The following is a 16,015-nucleotide window of genomic DNA, read 5'->3' as shown; positions in this document are numbered from 1 at the left end:
CTGCATCACCTTTCTAGTCATTTTATCGTCTAGACAGGTAAGTGAAAAGCCCTGATTCCACCAGCTGATTCTACTGAAAGCCTAGGCTCACATTCCTGAAAACCAGTTGGTCACACAACTTCAACCTTCACTGAAGCAAAGGAATAAGACAGCTCTCCTTCCCATTTCTATGTAACACTCAGGCTTACTGTGTTGCTTCAAGAAGAAGGAAGCAAATTGCAAAAGCAAAAGAAAGAGTGAATGTATCAGATTTAGAAGACACCATCTTTCCTAAACTGCAAAGCCTCTGAATGTTTACATGCTACTGTGGCTGCTTTTACAAAGGTCAGTCCCAATGGTGAACCGCCTCCCGAGATGAACCGAATAATTTTGAAAACTTCTTTATATCAGGAACAAAGACATCAATTCACAGTTAATAGAAACAACGTTTGTAAAAGGTCAAACCCATTCATTTTTAAAAAAGCTTTCCAAATTAAGACAAAATGATTGTTTACTTAATGTTTTATACCTTCAATATTAGTTTTAGATGTGTCTCACACACAGAGACACACGTGTGTGTCAGGGACTTGCACAATCCTGGCTTTATCTCTCACTGGCTCTGTGGCCTTGAGCACATTATCTTACCTCTCTGCTTCAAGTTCCTCGTCTATAAAATGGATGGTGTTTTCCACCTCACATTGCCTGCCATGTAATAAGTACTGGACAAATGCAAAGCATTGAATTTATCCATTTTGTATCTAGAATTTACTACTCTCTCCTGATAATCATATTCTCCTCCTTCCTTTTAATAACAGAACTACGTCTTTTAGCTTGGTGCATGGCTGCCCAGCAAGACCACACTCCCACTAGGCGTGGACAAGTGTCTAAATTCTGGTCAATGGGATGTGGGCAGTAAAGGTGTGTATGACTCCTCTGAAAGGAAGGAACTTGCCCTCCTGGCTCTCCTCCCTCAGGCTGGAACCTGAGAGCAGGAGTGGCGACTGTCTGACCAAAACCACACACATGACGCCCAGGGGTAGCAGCCCTGGAGAGGGAAGGTGCTAAGACCCGCAGGGCTCACCCTGAGCCTTCCTCCTCCCTGGGTCCTTCATCTGCTGGGACTTGCTGTGTTTGAGAAAAATAAACTTCTATACTGTTTATGCTATAATTGTTTCTGCTGAAGTGGCCAAATTAATACACTAACTAATGCTAGCATATTTACTCAATTTTAAATTATAAAAGTTCACAGCCAGGCATCTTGAAATCTATAGTCATTCTCTTCCATATTGATGATCAATTACTTGATGTCAAGTCCTCGTTAGGGGAAGACATCCTCCTTCTGCCCAAATTAAAACACTTGGCAGGTCACAGGTACTGTCTGGGTCCTGGCAACGGACACCTGGATGACTGTGACAGAAATCGAGAAGGAAGGTACCAGCAGTTGTCCAGGGAGGGGGCTGTTCAGGAAAGTCATGAGGTCAGAGCACAGAGTGCGTGTCAGGGCTGGCAGTGTAAGACCCTACTTGGCAGGTCCACCTACCAGCCTGAGGTAGTTCTGTAGCATCTGCAGAGGGATCATAGAGGCATAGGTCACGCTACTGAGGCAGCCTTCCTGCGGCCCTGTGAGAAAGAAGCAAATGGAAGGAAAAATGGGCTCTTCTTGTGAACTGTATAAATGATCAAAACATAAAAGAGCCTATCATAAAAGATACAACATGTTTATTGACTTATGTAGGCAGAGCTGACATTTAGCCAAGAGGCACCAGTGTGCCTTTACCATCGTGAAAATACTGTAACACTTTGTATTGACTGACAGCCCCTGCCGCTGGCCTCCCAAGAGCTCCCCAGCTGCCCCTACCTTCCCCCGGGAACCCACCCATCTCCTGTCAATCACTACCAGGGCATTCAGATCCAGGCTCCAAAACTATAGCTTGTATTTGCTCTGATTGCTGGATTCAATATTTTACTGTTTATAAGCAAATGTCATCAGAGATAATCCCAATCCTCAGAAAGTTCTAGCCTTGCCAGCACTAATGTATGGGTGCATTCCCAAACTCTGTCCCCTGCCCCCGACCCCCTTCCGTGTTCAGCCACTCTCTCAATATGGTGTTTCAGCCTGAAGGAATTTTGTGGAATGGTCTCACACTTGTTTTAAACTTAAGTATCATTCAAGCAATAAAATAGAATTTTATTAGTTCAAACTGAATTTTTAAAAGCTCCATTCCCAAGTCTGGGAAATGCATGATGAAATCAGTAGCCTTTTAGAGTTAAGGGCTGAGAAATTGAGAATTTCTATACTACGTACTAGCTTTATGTACTCAGACGAGAAAATCAATCTCTCTGAGCCTCAATTTCCTTGTACATAAAATGAGGATAAACATAAATACGGACCTTAATTGGGCTGTTGTAAGGATTACATGAATTTATACTTGTATTGTGTTGTAAACAACAGAGCCTAGCACAGAGTAGATGCTCACTGAAATTAGCCTGTACCCTAATAATCACATGGATTTGACAGCAATAAAAGACACTGCTCTTAACATGGTATCTGTCACTCTCTTATAAGCACATCAGTTTGTTCCTAAAGAGAAATACAATCAGAATCTCAGCAATCAATGATCAGGACAGGCGTTACCACAGGTATCAGAAACATGGCTTTTGATTTTCCTCTTCTTAAACATTTCAAAAAACATCTAATTAATTAGTACTGGGAGTCACACATGTGTGGCCTGAGGACACAGGACAAAACCATGCAGATTCAGAGCCTGTGCTGTGAAACACTCACGATGCAAAGTCTCCCAACATCACCTCAGTCTGGAATATCCTTACCTGACAAAAGCGCAGTGACCTGCTCTGCTTTATTCGTTCTCAGAAAGTCCCACGGGGACTGGGTGAAGCTCTGACCTGCTGACCACGGCACATTTCCTAGTGCAAAAAAGATAAAATGAAATATCAAGAGACGCTTAAAAGTAATTCTTCTTATAAGAGTCAATGAACGATGTCCTGTGTGAGACCCCAAAGGACTCCAGAGCTTAGACTGTCAGAGACACAGACAGACTATGGAAAGGGTCACACAAAGGGTTAACTCCCTCATATAATTTTTGTGGATGGTCAAGAGGAGGCCTTCAAGCTACAGCCTTCTCCAAAGCTGTTCTTACAAGGGGTTGAAAGAAACCTGGTGAAAATACAACCAAACATGTCCAGGGTGGAGTTTTCAAGGACAAAGCAGATCATAACCTTTCATGGTTCTTCCAGTGCCTGTTTCACAAAGCCCGAGCACTTTGGATGAGATAACAGGTCCTTTATGATCTGGTCCTTGCCCCACTTTCCAACAAATTTTTGGATTCTAGTGAAAACAGTTAACATCAGGGGCTCAGAATAAGGCAAACCTTTTCACAGTCTGGGCCCCCTGCTCACTCTTGCTCAGAAAAGGGTCCCAGTTCGTAAGTGTCCACTCTGGGGAGGCATTAGTCCTCAGTACTTGTTTCCATCTCTTCCTTCCACAGATCAATTCTCAAATACCTCTTCTCAGCATACCTCCAACACACGTGCATACCCTACCTGTAACTCACTGCTTCTCTGTTGCCCTTGGTCCCTTTAATCCAGTTGAGGTTATCAATAAAGTTACTTATATACATACATAATAACAGTGGTGTGCAGGCATGCCTCCTTTTATTGTGCTTTGCTTTACTGCCCACTGCAGAGCTTGTGTTATTTACAAACTAAAAGCTCTTGACCCTGCATGGAACAAGTCTATCAGCGCCATTTTTCCAACAGCATTTTCTCACTTTGTGCCTGTGTAACATTTTGGTAATTCTCACAATATTTCAAACGTTTTCGTTATTATTATATTTGTTATGGTGATCTGTGATCAGTGATCTCTGATGTTACTATTGCAAAAAGATTATGACTTGCCGAAGGTTCAGATGATAGTCAGCATTTTTTAGCAAAAAAAGTTTTTAAATTCAGGTATGTACATAGTTTTTTAGACAATGCTATTGTACACTTAATAGACTGCAATACATTATAAATAACGTTTATATGCACTGAGAAACCAATACATGTGACTCGCTTTACTGGGGTATTGTTTATTGCGGTGGTCTGGAACTGAACCCACAATATCCCTGAGGTATGCCTGTAACTACCAGTTATCAAGTGGCCACAGCCAGGTACTAAACGAAAGCCTTTACCCACAAAACTCAATGATTTTTAGATCTGAAATGCTTCTTGGGTGCCCCGCACCTCTGGGACAAGAATGAACACCAGAACGGTCAGGCCTTAGCACCCACTGCTCACAGAAGTACCTGGATCTGATGCTGGTGAATACCCATTTGCCTTCCCCAGTTTCCAGATCAGCTGGATGAGGGCTGAGGGTGGAGGGCCATTTCGTTCAAAACATAGCCGTGAGGACTTCGTTTATTTGACCCCTGGGCAAAACCACACCTTAAATAATACTGCATTTTCTGGGCAAATGTGTTCCTGAGAATCATTTATGACTTATTTTTTTAATGCACTTCTAAATTAATTATATAATAAAGATTTATTATAATCTTTATTAGATTATAATAAAATATAATCTAATAATTCTTCTGTAATAATTATTTTATGATTATAACAATGATCCATAAAACTAAGTTGTGAATAATTTGCTTTAAAAGCTATTGGTAATATATGTTTCGAAAGTGATTTAGCATATATGTGTGAACAAAATAAAATACTTTCTAATATAATACGCTGATACATTAATCGCACGGTGAAAATTGCCCTTCCCTCAACCTTGACTATTCTTTTGCAACCTGGTGCTATTGAAAATACACAGGCTTTCCTATCAGACAGGCTGGAATCTGAGTCCTGACTGTGTGACCTCAGGCAAGTTAACTTGTAACCAGTTATCTGTAAGTGAGCCTGCTCTAAGGACTCACTAAGGTCTGTATATAAATAAAGCTCCCAGCACAGTCCTGCCATCACAGGAGGTTCCCCATAGATGTCAGTTCTCTTAGTTCGACAGGAAAGAAACTAACCAGGGACAACTAACATTTACAGTACGCTTACTGTGTTTACCAGAAAGCAAATCTTATCTTTTGAAGTTCTTTGGAGTCCTATCAAACAGAAATGACCAGGTATCACCCTGACTCATCCCAAGCGGGAGCCCTGACTATCTTCATTAAAGTGCTTCTTCTAACTCTAGACTTTATTAGGACTCCCGTCCAAAGGTACGGTGTTCATACACTACTGCATCTCTGGCACAGCCCGAGTACAAACTTGGAGCTGTGTTCAGAGCTTGCGTATTAGCAAGCAGCTGCAATGTGGTTAGTTTCTTGCCTTTATCTAAATAGCAAGTGCAATCACAAAGCCTCATCAAGGGCTTTCATGTTCTTTACTCTCTGGATATTATTTGAGGCATAAAAGCATTTTTATACCAACAGGTAACATTATGTAATAGTTGCATTATGAATACTCAAGTTTTTCAGCGCCAGCAGCTGCCACAAGTGAGCTTTGAATGTATTTCATCAGTGAGCTGCGTATCAGGTTAGGGAGCCCGTGAATGTAAATAAACCCAGAAATTTAACTTTCCCTTCATTGCTGGACTGCTGATACCTAACGTGATGGATCGCACGCTGCTTGCACCGAGGCCAATGCTAGAGTCAGTGGTGCTATTAAACGTCACGTCTTCCAGACTCCACCATCCATCAGAAGAGATTGCTTGGAAATGATTTGTCAGAGCTTGACTCACTGCTTTTGAAAAATCATCCCATGATGTCTGTTTGCGAATATTTAAAGCACATATTGTGTTTTCACATTCAAAACCGTCGGCACCGTAGTTGCCTGGTTGAATCTCACCCACTGAAATCCTTAAGGGTATTTTAAGAGCATCTGTTGGAAGAATGAAAGAATTAGGGGGAAAAAATCCTGACAGGATAAAAACCAGCAAAAATCTTACATGAAACAAACAGATATAAACATTTTAAAAACAAAGCAAAGGGCAGCTATCCTTTTTTAAATATCATCAATTGAATATTCGTCTACTGGAGTAAATTTTGGTCTCCCAATCTCTTCACAGTTTCTTTGGAACCATGTTGCTTGAACTGTTTATCTTTCCTTGTCTCTTTGGTCAGTTCTACTTCCTTGATTCTTTCCCTTCAGCAAGGTTCTCAAATTCTTTCAAAAAGCATCTGAGAAAACAAGAGCCCTCTCTTGACCTCTCTGTATCACCTTTTCTCCTCACTTTCATTGATAACATCATGAAGAAGGCAGGTTACAGCTGCGTAGGTCAGTGTGCTTAGGACAGTGGTTTCAGACTCATACAGACCTCGGGCTGGGCCTCAGGGTCAGCTTTCTACTTAGCCATGTGTACTTGGTAAATGGCCTTGATCTCTCTATGCCCCAATTTCTTCCATAAAATGGAAGGAACGTACAATTGAGATGCTATGAAGAATAAATGAACTCATGTTTGGAAGGGATTTAACATACTATTTGTTTAACACATTATCTGTTAACACACTATCTCACAAGAACGAGTAAGTACTTGATAACTGGTGAACAGTGCAGTAGAAGCTTTTAAAATGATCCTTCCAATCTCTCTGTGACACCAGCGGACTGGGGCCCCCTCCCAGGTGGATAGCTCCCCATGTACTTGTTTTCATGAACTGAATTATATGCTTATCAAGAACCACTTGTGTTTAATCCCAAATCTTCTATGTCTGTTGAACTCATTACTATAATTAGTAAATTAAATATTCCAGATACTGATGAAATGAGTTACTATTCCTATGAAAATGAGAACACTTTTGAGACTGAACAGGAGTTGCTATAAACAAGTTTTTAGTGAGATATGGATGAGACAACTACATAAAATTAGAAAAAATTTAATTATCTCTAGACAGATACTGCCTTTAGTTTGCTTCATAAATATGTTTACGTCCTCAAACAACAGAAACCACAGACAAAGCATTAAAGATGTGGTTTGTTCAAATAAAAATATGTGGCACTTCAATCAGCAGAACCATATCAATATAAAGAGCTTCACCTAAAAGCTGATGAAAGAACTACTTGGTGTGTTTTAAATTAAAATGAAATGTTTAAAAATATTTTTATGATCCTCTTCTTGAACTGACTTTTTTCCATTAACTGACCACCTACTAGATTTTATTTTTGGTCTTCATGTTACTTAGCAGCTTGTGACACAGCTAATCTCTCTGCTCTCTGATACACTCCTCCTGGATTTCCTCACACCTCATTGGTCACCCTCTAATGTTGTTCCTTTGCTGGTCCCTCCCCTTCTTCTAGATTTCTTAATGAGAGTCTTGCAAGGCTTGTTTCTCTTAGTTTTTCTATCTGTGTTCACTGCCTTCGAGACCTCATACAGTCCCATGACTTTAAGTACCATCTCTAGACTGCTGACTCTCAGATTTATAAATCCAGCTCATACTCACTCCAGAATTCTTGCTGACTTGACATCTCCTACATAGACGCCCTAACAGGCATCTCAAATTCATAACTCAGAACATAACTCCTAATCTTCGTTAGCAAAATCTGCTTCACCCACAGCCTTCCCCTAGACAGCTGATGGCAATGCCATCCTGCCAGTTGTTCAGACTGAAAACCTTGCAATTATCCATGAATCCCCTCTCTCGTACCTCACACCCAACCCATCAGAAAGTTCTGTTGGCTCATCTTTGGCTGTATCCGGAACCGAAACGTCCTCATTTACTACAATCCTGAACGGAGCTGTCATTACTGGCTCTCACCTGGAACACTACATTAATGGCCTAACATTAGGCCTGTGACTTCCTAGTTGTTTTTTTTTTTTTGACAAAGCAGCCAGAGATACCATTAAAACGTACACCGTTCTTAATTAGGAACATTGCCAGGGTTGGCCTTTTACAATTAGTATGAGATCTCTTTGATTTTATCTTTTAATAGTTATTTAAAAAAACGTTTTATTGGCGTATAGTTGACTTACAATGTTGTGTTATTTAGAAGCTCACTTATGTTTACTAAGTTGATAAAAGCAAAATTTTAAATGAGATAGCTAAAATAAATAAAAGAAAATGATAGCTAACAAATGTCTTTTTTTTTTAAACAGGGTAGGGATACTTACAATGTTCCTGAATTTAAAAATGACAAAAATTCTTAAAAAAAAAAAATGTATACCAGGTCCCATCGCTCGTAAGCTCAAACACTGAAATGGTTACCTTAAGTCCCAACAATGGCCTACAAATTCCAGTTAGATCAGGCTCAATCCCCATCCCCTCCTGCAACTTCTCTGACCTGTTTTCCTACTTTTCTCCCCTCACTCGTGATAACACAGTCACTCTGCCCTGCTTGCGGTTCCTCACACACAACAGATATGCTCCTACCTGTTAGGGCCTCCGCCCGCTTGATGCTCTGCCTGGAAAGTTCTTACCTGAGAGATCTACAGAGCTGCCCCTTCCTCACCTCCAAGTGTTTGCTCAGATGTCTTATCAGTGAGGCTACCCTGTCTATCGTTTTAAAAACTGAAACCCACCCTCTCACTCCCCATCCCTCTTAGTCTTTTCCATAGCACGTATTACCATCTCACATACCATACGATGAATTACTGCTTATGTTTATTGTTCACTTTCTGACTCAATGTTAGAATGTAAGCTCAAATCCAACTACTGATACAGCTGGCTGCCTGATATAAGAGGTCACAGTATTTCATCTGATCTAGCACTCCATATTCATAAACCCACAAGTGAACTTTTCATAAATGTTCAGAAGTATATACTCTTAAAGATAGAAGGGACCCAAAAGATCATCAATTATCTTCCTAGACAGGTAGGCAACCAGACATTGAGAGATAACTGACCTGCCTGCCTACATTCATATGATCAGCTAATATAGCACACTAGACGGCCATGATTTCTCATAGCTTCCTAGTCTCATGCCTAGAAAGACAATCTAAGTCAGAAGAAAAGAGCAATAATTATTTAAAAGCTGTCCAACGTCAGTCAAATACAAGGAAGACCTAGCATTATTTCAATAACAACTAATTCTGTAAAAAGCCATTCTATGTGGAAAAATATAATTACCCCATTTATAACCAATTAAGTGTTTTTGTAGCAGCTAGGGTTCAAAGAAGGTTAAGAAGAGAGTGAGAAAACTGTAGTTGCATTACTCTCTTTCCCACAGTCCCAGAGGCCCCAGCAGTGTGGATGCAGGATGAGCAATGCAGCTGCAAAGGGCACTCACTCAGATTCTCCAGCAGGTGCTTGCAGTCATCAGTGGCGACATCGTGTGCAGTCCGATTACACTTATCTCTTTTTTCTGGCTCCAGCCCTCCATGCCTACACAAGACTTGTAGGCAGTTCTGTAAAGACACGAACTCCATTACCTCACGTCCAAGTGAATAAACTCAAGCGAAAACTCCAAGGGAAAATTCAGTTGCCTGTAGCAAGCGTATCAGGAATTCTCAGCCAGAAAGCTTCTTTCTTTCCCAGCAACCCAAATACACAGATTAATCTAAACACTGTCTCCAAATGAAAAGCAAACAGTGCTTCATTTACATGTGATTCACAGGATCAAAACACTGCTCCACAGAACAGCCTCTTAGGTTTCAAGAGAAAAAAAAATTAGCTTACTAATCACTCAGTTTGCAGAGTGAAATTAAGGAGAAAAGACTTCAGCAGACAGTATCCTTTTACTGTAATTTGGAAATATAAAGCAAAAAGACTTCTGCTACAACCAGATGCACCTTGCTATCTTCTAGATCAGGCACTGCTTTCCTGGTCATGCAAGTGCTGGGCTCCAACTGTAACAAGTCTGTCCCAGAGTCCTTGTAAGCACATATATATTTGAGATCTTACACTGTCTTACTTTATTTATTTGAGAAATAGCTGTGAAGACCATGTTGACTGAAGTTTTAGAAAAACATTCTCAATAGATATTGAAGTTAGGTGCCCTCTCTTTTTTAGTTTTTTCTTGTGTTGCTCCAGGAAATCTCCATTTAAAAAATATCACTAACCTACGAACTGAAAGGTCGTAGTTTTCCAAAAATTTTCAATTCAAAGTGGTAGACAATTTATATGCAAACATTTTCAAATAAGGAACTGCATGGCAGGATATTACATCAGGATATTTATCAAGGAACTCTGCTATTTCAGCTTCTACCACTTCATGATTTGTCTGTTGATTTCCCACCACAGTAAGCACAAAACTGAATAAACCAGAAACCATGAAAAGGAACTAACAACCAAAACAAGCACTGTCCTTCTCTTCGCTCCCCTACACACACACACACACACACACACACACACACACACACACACAGGCTCTGGACTCTCTGGACTGACTTCCACTTCTGACAACACAGTAAACTATGCAGTCTGAACAGCTTTCTCTAATTGTGCTGTAAAACTTTTTTTGTTTTGTAAAACATATGTCTTTCTTACTGACATATAATATCCATATAGAAAAGTACACAAGTAAGTGTGCAGCTTGAAGAATTATCACAAAGTGAACATACTTGTGTAAGGAGCACTCTGGAAGCCTCCTTAATGTTCCATTTCAATCACTAGCCCCTCCCCTTCTCCCCCCAAAGGTAGCTACTACTATGATTTCTAAGATCACAGATTGGCTTAGCCTATTTATGAATTTTATATAAATGGAACCATATTACAGATACACTTTTATATTTGGCTTCTTTTCATTCAACATAATGTCTGTAAAATTCATCCATGTGTTAGGAACAGTTATAATTCAATTCATTCTTTTTAAAAATTACTGGGTGGTATTCTATCATATGGATATACCACAATTTACTCATCTATTTTCTTGTTGGTGGACATTTGGGTTCTACTATAGACATTCTGGTACGTGTCCTTTGGCGGACACATGTACATATTTCTGTTGGGTAAATGTACAAACTTGGTCTTCTGGGTCATGGGGTATACACATGTTCTGTATAAGTATAGACTGCAAAGAGCTTTCAAAAGTGGCTATACCAATTTCTGCTCCCACCAGGAGTATACTTGAGTTCCAGTTGCTTCATATTGGCCTCAAAATATATTTTAAATCATGAGTTCACAAGGAAATACAGGAAATCCCTAAGGGTCAGAAAGAAAAACAAAGAGTAAGCTGAGACCACCAGTTAAGTGAAATTTGAACAGGAAGCCAGTGCTGGTTTGAGGACAAAGCCAATATAGGGAATCTTTTTGGATGCTGGGGGGATGGGAAACTAGGCCTTCGTACCTGCACAATGGAGCCGCCGAGCCAGAGGACCTTTGAATCAAGAAAATCTGTCTTCTGCAAAGGGACTGACTTGGGCGTTGGTTTCTCACTGCTCAAGAAGGAGGGATCTTCTCTAACAATTGTAATCAAAGTCTAGCTTTCATTGGTCTGGGGTTCAGGTTTAAAATAATCACTAAGCCAAGAAATGAACTGAAAACTAAGTCAAATACATACATTTTTTGTCCAATTGTTATTACTAATTTGTACAAAATCAATAAATGTTTAAAATATTTAATAAAATTAACTCTAATGAAAGATTTAAGTAGAATGCAATCTGAGCGTTAAACTTTATGAATTCCCAGATGATAAGAGATAAAAATAATACATTTATTACACAAGTTAGTACTTGCAGCAAAAGCAGGTAAGAGCCAAAACAGACCGGGGGGTGGGGGAGGTCTAATAAGCCTGCCAATATAAATGGTTTTATCTACGAATTTCGGTAAATCATTTAACCTTTTCCTGCTCAGTTTCCATATCTGTGTCTCAAATATGTGTATTTCATAGGGCTGTTACATGACTTAAATGAAAAGATGGGTAAAAAGCTTTTACATTCTTGGCACGTAAAACGTTCTCAATATTTATTAGCTGCTATTTTTGTTATAATCAACATAATCATCACCAGTTAGAACACAGCCCAAATATTCAGGTAAGTGGTGAGGAATTACAGCACATCAGCAAACGTCATAATTCTAGGTGATGGTACTTCAAATTACAAACAGAAATGATAAAAGATGCAACCAAAATCTGCAAGATTCTTTTAAGTCTGACCTATAAAGTGGGTTGTGTATAATTTTTATTACACTCAGGTAGGTCAGTAGGCAATAACATAAGCAGTAGCTTTCTCTATAAGGAAGCAAGAAATGTTGGAAAGATAGCAGGATAACGCGTATCCAAACAGGGTCACAGCTGTGAGTTCCACAGCACTATGCTGGGCTCCGTGGGGAACACAAAGAAGATGAAAACTTTACCCAACTGACACTGAACAGCAGCAGCTACAGGAACGACTGGAGCACATACTAAGCTCCAGGCACCGTTCCAACACAGCACAAGTATTTAGTGCTCACACATCCTCACAACTTTATGAAAGAGATACTAAGCACCTCTGTGCCAGGCGCTGTGTTAGAGCCCAGGGTTGTGACGACGAAGATGGGTAACAGTTTCTGCTTCTCCGGCAGAGACGCAAAGTATAGTCAAGAGCCACGGGGAAAATGTGCCCAGAAGAGGGGGCTATTGAAGTGAGGAGAAAGTTTTACTAAGGGGAAGAGGAGGAGGTGGGAAAGGCAGAGAAAAGAATCTAAGCTCTCTCCTTGAAGGGTGGGCTTCGAGTGAAGAGAACACTTGCTGTGATGCTAGTTGCTTCTTCTGGAACTGGATTCTCAGGGGACCTAAACTGGGCAGGCTGTTCCAAGTGACGCAGAGCAAGAGGTCTAGATGAATGAGTCTAAATCAAAGTGCTGTTAACTATGATACAGATACATGTGCTAGAGCAGAGACTTTATTTTTTAATTTATTATTATTTTTGGTCACGCCGCACAGCTGAGGGATCTAAGTTCCCCGACCAGGGATCGAACCCGGGCCCTCAGCAGTGAAAGCGTGGAGCCCTAACCACTGGACCACCAGGGAATTCCCTAGAGCAGAGACTTCAGAAAGCGGTGGCTTAGGCTTCAACTTCTGCTTCCACTCACATCCCAATCACCAGAACTTAGGTAGGTGTCCATGGTCACCTGCTACGAAGGCTGGAGAATGTAGTCTTTATTTTGGGTGGTCAAGAGCCCAGCTGAACTCTGAGAGGTCCGTTATTGTAGAAGAGGGTAGAAAAGATGTTGAGGGACAATGAGCCACCTCTGCCAGGGGCCTTTAAGAGCTGAGAAGCAAGGTACCAGTGCCAGGGAGAATAAGCTGAAACCCCAAGTCCAAGGAGCTAGAGATAAGATCCTAGTCAGGACAGGGAGCTGAGGGTCTGACACTGGGCAAAGGAAGTGGGAGGGAAAGCAGTCTGCAAATGCACAGGTAGGGTCTGGCACACGTGCTGGGAACAACTTGGGGTGTGGGTGTGCTCACTGTTTTGCAGGGCAGGGGAGATGGAGGCTATCACAATGGGAAATAACAGTATGAGGAAGCAGGCGGACTTAGGGGTGAGATGAAGACAGCTAGCGTCAGCCGTGAAGGGCTGAGTGCTAGGGAGCCTGAATGTCTTTCTGGAGGCATGAGGATATGTTCGGGTAGGAAATGCCATGATCAGCTCAGTTCTGAAAACCAACTGGTACATTTGGAAGACATACAGAAAGGAGACCAGTTAAGACAGAACTCTCATAAAATAGCCCATTCACTCACTGATTCAACAAACATTTAGTACTTGTGGGCCAGAGACTGCTGAGCACAATATATACAACGATGAAAAGTGATTTTTTGGAGGAGATGGAAAGGGAGGGAGGCATACAAATAATCACAGTAAAGAACAAGCTCCCTAAGTGAAGCGTGAAGAGGTGCTCTGGGGACCAATGAACTCCTGGAAGCCAAGACTTAAGCTGAGATGTTTTCCAGGCAGGGAGGGATCAGGACAGAAGAGGCCATTTGAGGTCATGAGAAGAGCAGATGCAAAGGCAGGGAGAGAAGAGACAGCATGTCTACACAACAGCCAGCAGTGCAGGGTCAGAGCAGAGAGTGCATGAGGAAAGGAGACAAGTGTGCTTGCGGAGAGAGGCTGAGGCCAGATCTGGACGGGACTTGTCTGTCATGTAAAGATCTGGCACTTATCCTTGAAGCGACTGAAAGGTCACTTATCCTTGTAAAGACGAAAGGTAAATTACATGACCAACTTCCTGTTAGGAAGGCCCCTCTCAAGACACTGTAAAGGAGCTGGAGAGACTGGAGATGAAGAGATCACACCAGGGCCTACACAAGTCCAGACAGCCCATGATGAGGGCTCCCCAAGGGACATTTAAAAAAATAGCCTTCCCTTTGTTTACATGTTCATTTATAAGGGAATAAAATCTAGAGTTTTATCAATCATTTTAACTCATTATCTTAGAAAGATGGAGCAATAAACACAAATGTCAGGGGATGTTAGTGGATTGAGAGGAGGAACAAGAGATGCAGCCTAAACACGGGAGCCCAGGCATGCATCCTCATGGAGCTGTTTGGTGGAAGTAAACATGAATATGGTCATCAATAGGGTTACCATATAATTGGCTAAACTGGGACACTTTTAAGAGTAAAAAGGGGCACTGTTAATGGTTACATTGGGATGATGGGCATAAACAAGGACTGTACTGGGCCAACTGGGTTATCAAGGAGATGCCCTGTAAAACCGTGGGCGTCCTGGATAAGACCTTCCTGAATGGACTCAGGACATGGTTAGGTGGGCTAGAGAGAAGATTTTGGAATCTCTATAGATTATATTCTGGAGACCAAAAAGATCATTCAAGGGGGAAAGTAGAGAGCGAAAGGAGGAAAAGGGTCAAAACCAGACCCATGAAAGGTGTTAGTGGAAAACACCAGAAAGTGTATGTCTTGGGTGATGGGTGAAGCAAAACTCTGGTTGGCCAAGTTTATGTGAGAATCCTTTAGGATTCTGTGAGTCATTGCTGTTCAAATTAAGCAAGGATGCAATACTCTGCACTGAACACTCTGGAATGAGAGTTTTAAAAAATAGCCTTCCCTTTATCTACACACAGTCTGACCTTTTCGAAAATAATTTTATAAAAATTAAGGGGAAAAAATTATCATGCAGAATCAAAAGCACAGATTTCTATTTATCATCTAGTCCCAAAGACTTGGTCCAACATCACAGGTTATCCTGTCTTTGTCTTCTCCTAGCCAGGTACCCAACTCTGTGACAAGGAAGACATTTAGGGACTCCTATCATTTTTTTTCTCTTTGCAGCCATGACCTAGGGAGAGGAAATCTAAATCCTGGGGCTCCATGTGGGTCTCTGTGCTTAAGACACATACCACATTCAGACTTTCCAGTCAGGTGGATGCTGGAGGATGGGAGGGAATGCCTGACACTCGCCTGGCTAAGAGGTAAAAATGCATCCATCAGTCCACAGTTCCTACACACTGTGAGGATGGCGTAAAGATGGCAACAAGAAGGCTACTGCCTGACCAGAGGACTGTGGGACTGCCTAGAGATGACCTCTAGGATGGAGGAAATAAATGTCTGGAAGACAGGTAAAAAGCCAGGTGTGAGATCTGGGTTTGGGAAGAGTTACTGTAGAAGCCACAGTTAAAGTTGAAAGACTGGATAAACTCTTAAAAATAGGACTAGGCAGGGGCTTCCCTGGTGGCGCAGTGGTTGAGAGTCCGCCTGCCGATGCAGGGGACACGGGTTCGTGCCCCGGTCCGGGAGGATCCCACATGCCGCAGAGCGGCTGGGCCCGTGAGCCATGGCCGCTGAGCCTGCGCGTCCGGAGCCTGTGTTCTGCAACGGGAGAGGCCACAACAGTGAGAGGCCCGCGTACCACAAAAAAAAAAAAAAAAAAAAATAGGACTAGGCAGCTAGGAAGGAGCATGGGAGTTGCTGAGGGTTAAAAAACGAAAGAGAAAAACCAGAAAAACAAAGAGAAAGCCTGGTCATCAAATTCAGAAGGGAAGCGAGGAAGAAGCAGTGTTCTAGAAGCTGAGGAGGAGTCTGCATTAGAGTCAACATGTTAAACAACCCAGAAAGGCTGAGTAAGAGCATGAGTGACAGGAAGCCACTGGCTTGGGCAATACGTAAGCTAGAATTATCATCTACTCAAAACACATAATCCGCCAAATAAAGAATCTGTTTGAACGAGAGC

General features: G+C 41.6%; 1 protein-coding gene across 4 annotated transcripts in view; it reads right to left on the bottom strand.

Moving 5' to 3' along the window:
• CTTNBP2 (cortactin binding protein 2) overlaps positions 1–16,015 on the bottom strand; it is a 175,428-nt gene that overhangs the window by 39,783 nt on the left and 119,630 nt on the right. For all 4 annotated transcript variants that reach the window (XM_032643252.1, XM_032643249.1, XM_032643253.1 and 1 more), the window contains 4 exons: positions 9,196–9,313; positions 5,578–5,853; positions 2,809–2,904; positions 1,520–1,599 (listed from right to left, as the gene is read on the bottom strand). In XM_032643252.1, the coding sequence (XP_032499143.1) occupies positions 1,520–1,599; positions 2,809–2,904; positions 5,578–5,853; positions 9,196–9,313 (570 nt within the window). The remainder of the gene's footprint in view (positions 1–1,519; positions 1,600–2,808; positions 2,905–5,577; positions 5,854–9,195; positions 9,314–16,015) is intronic.

This window comes from Phocoena sinus, chromosome 9, assembly GCF_008692025.1.
Source record: "Phocoena sinus isolate mPhoSin1 chromosome 9, mPhoSin1.pri, whole genome shotgun sequence".
Classification (NCBI taxonomy): domain Eukaryota; kingdom Metazoa; phylum Chordata; class Mammalia; order Artiodactyla; family Phocoenidae; genus Phocoena; species Phocoena sinus.
This window is presented reverse-complemented; position numbering and strand designations above follow the sequence as displayed.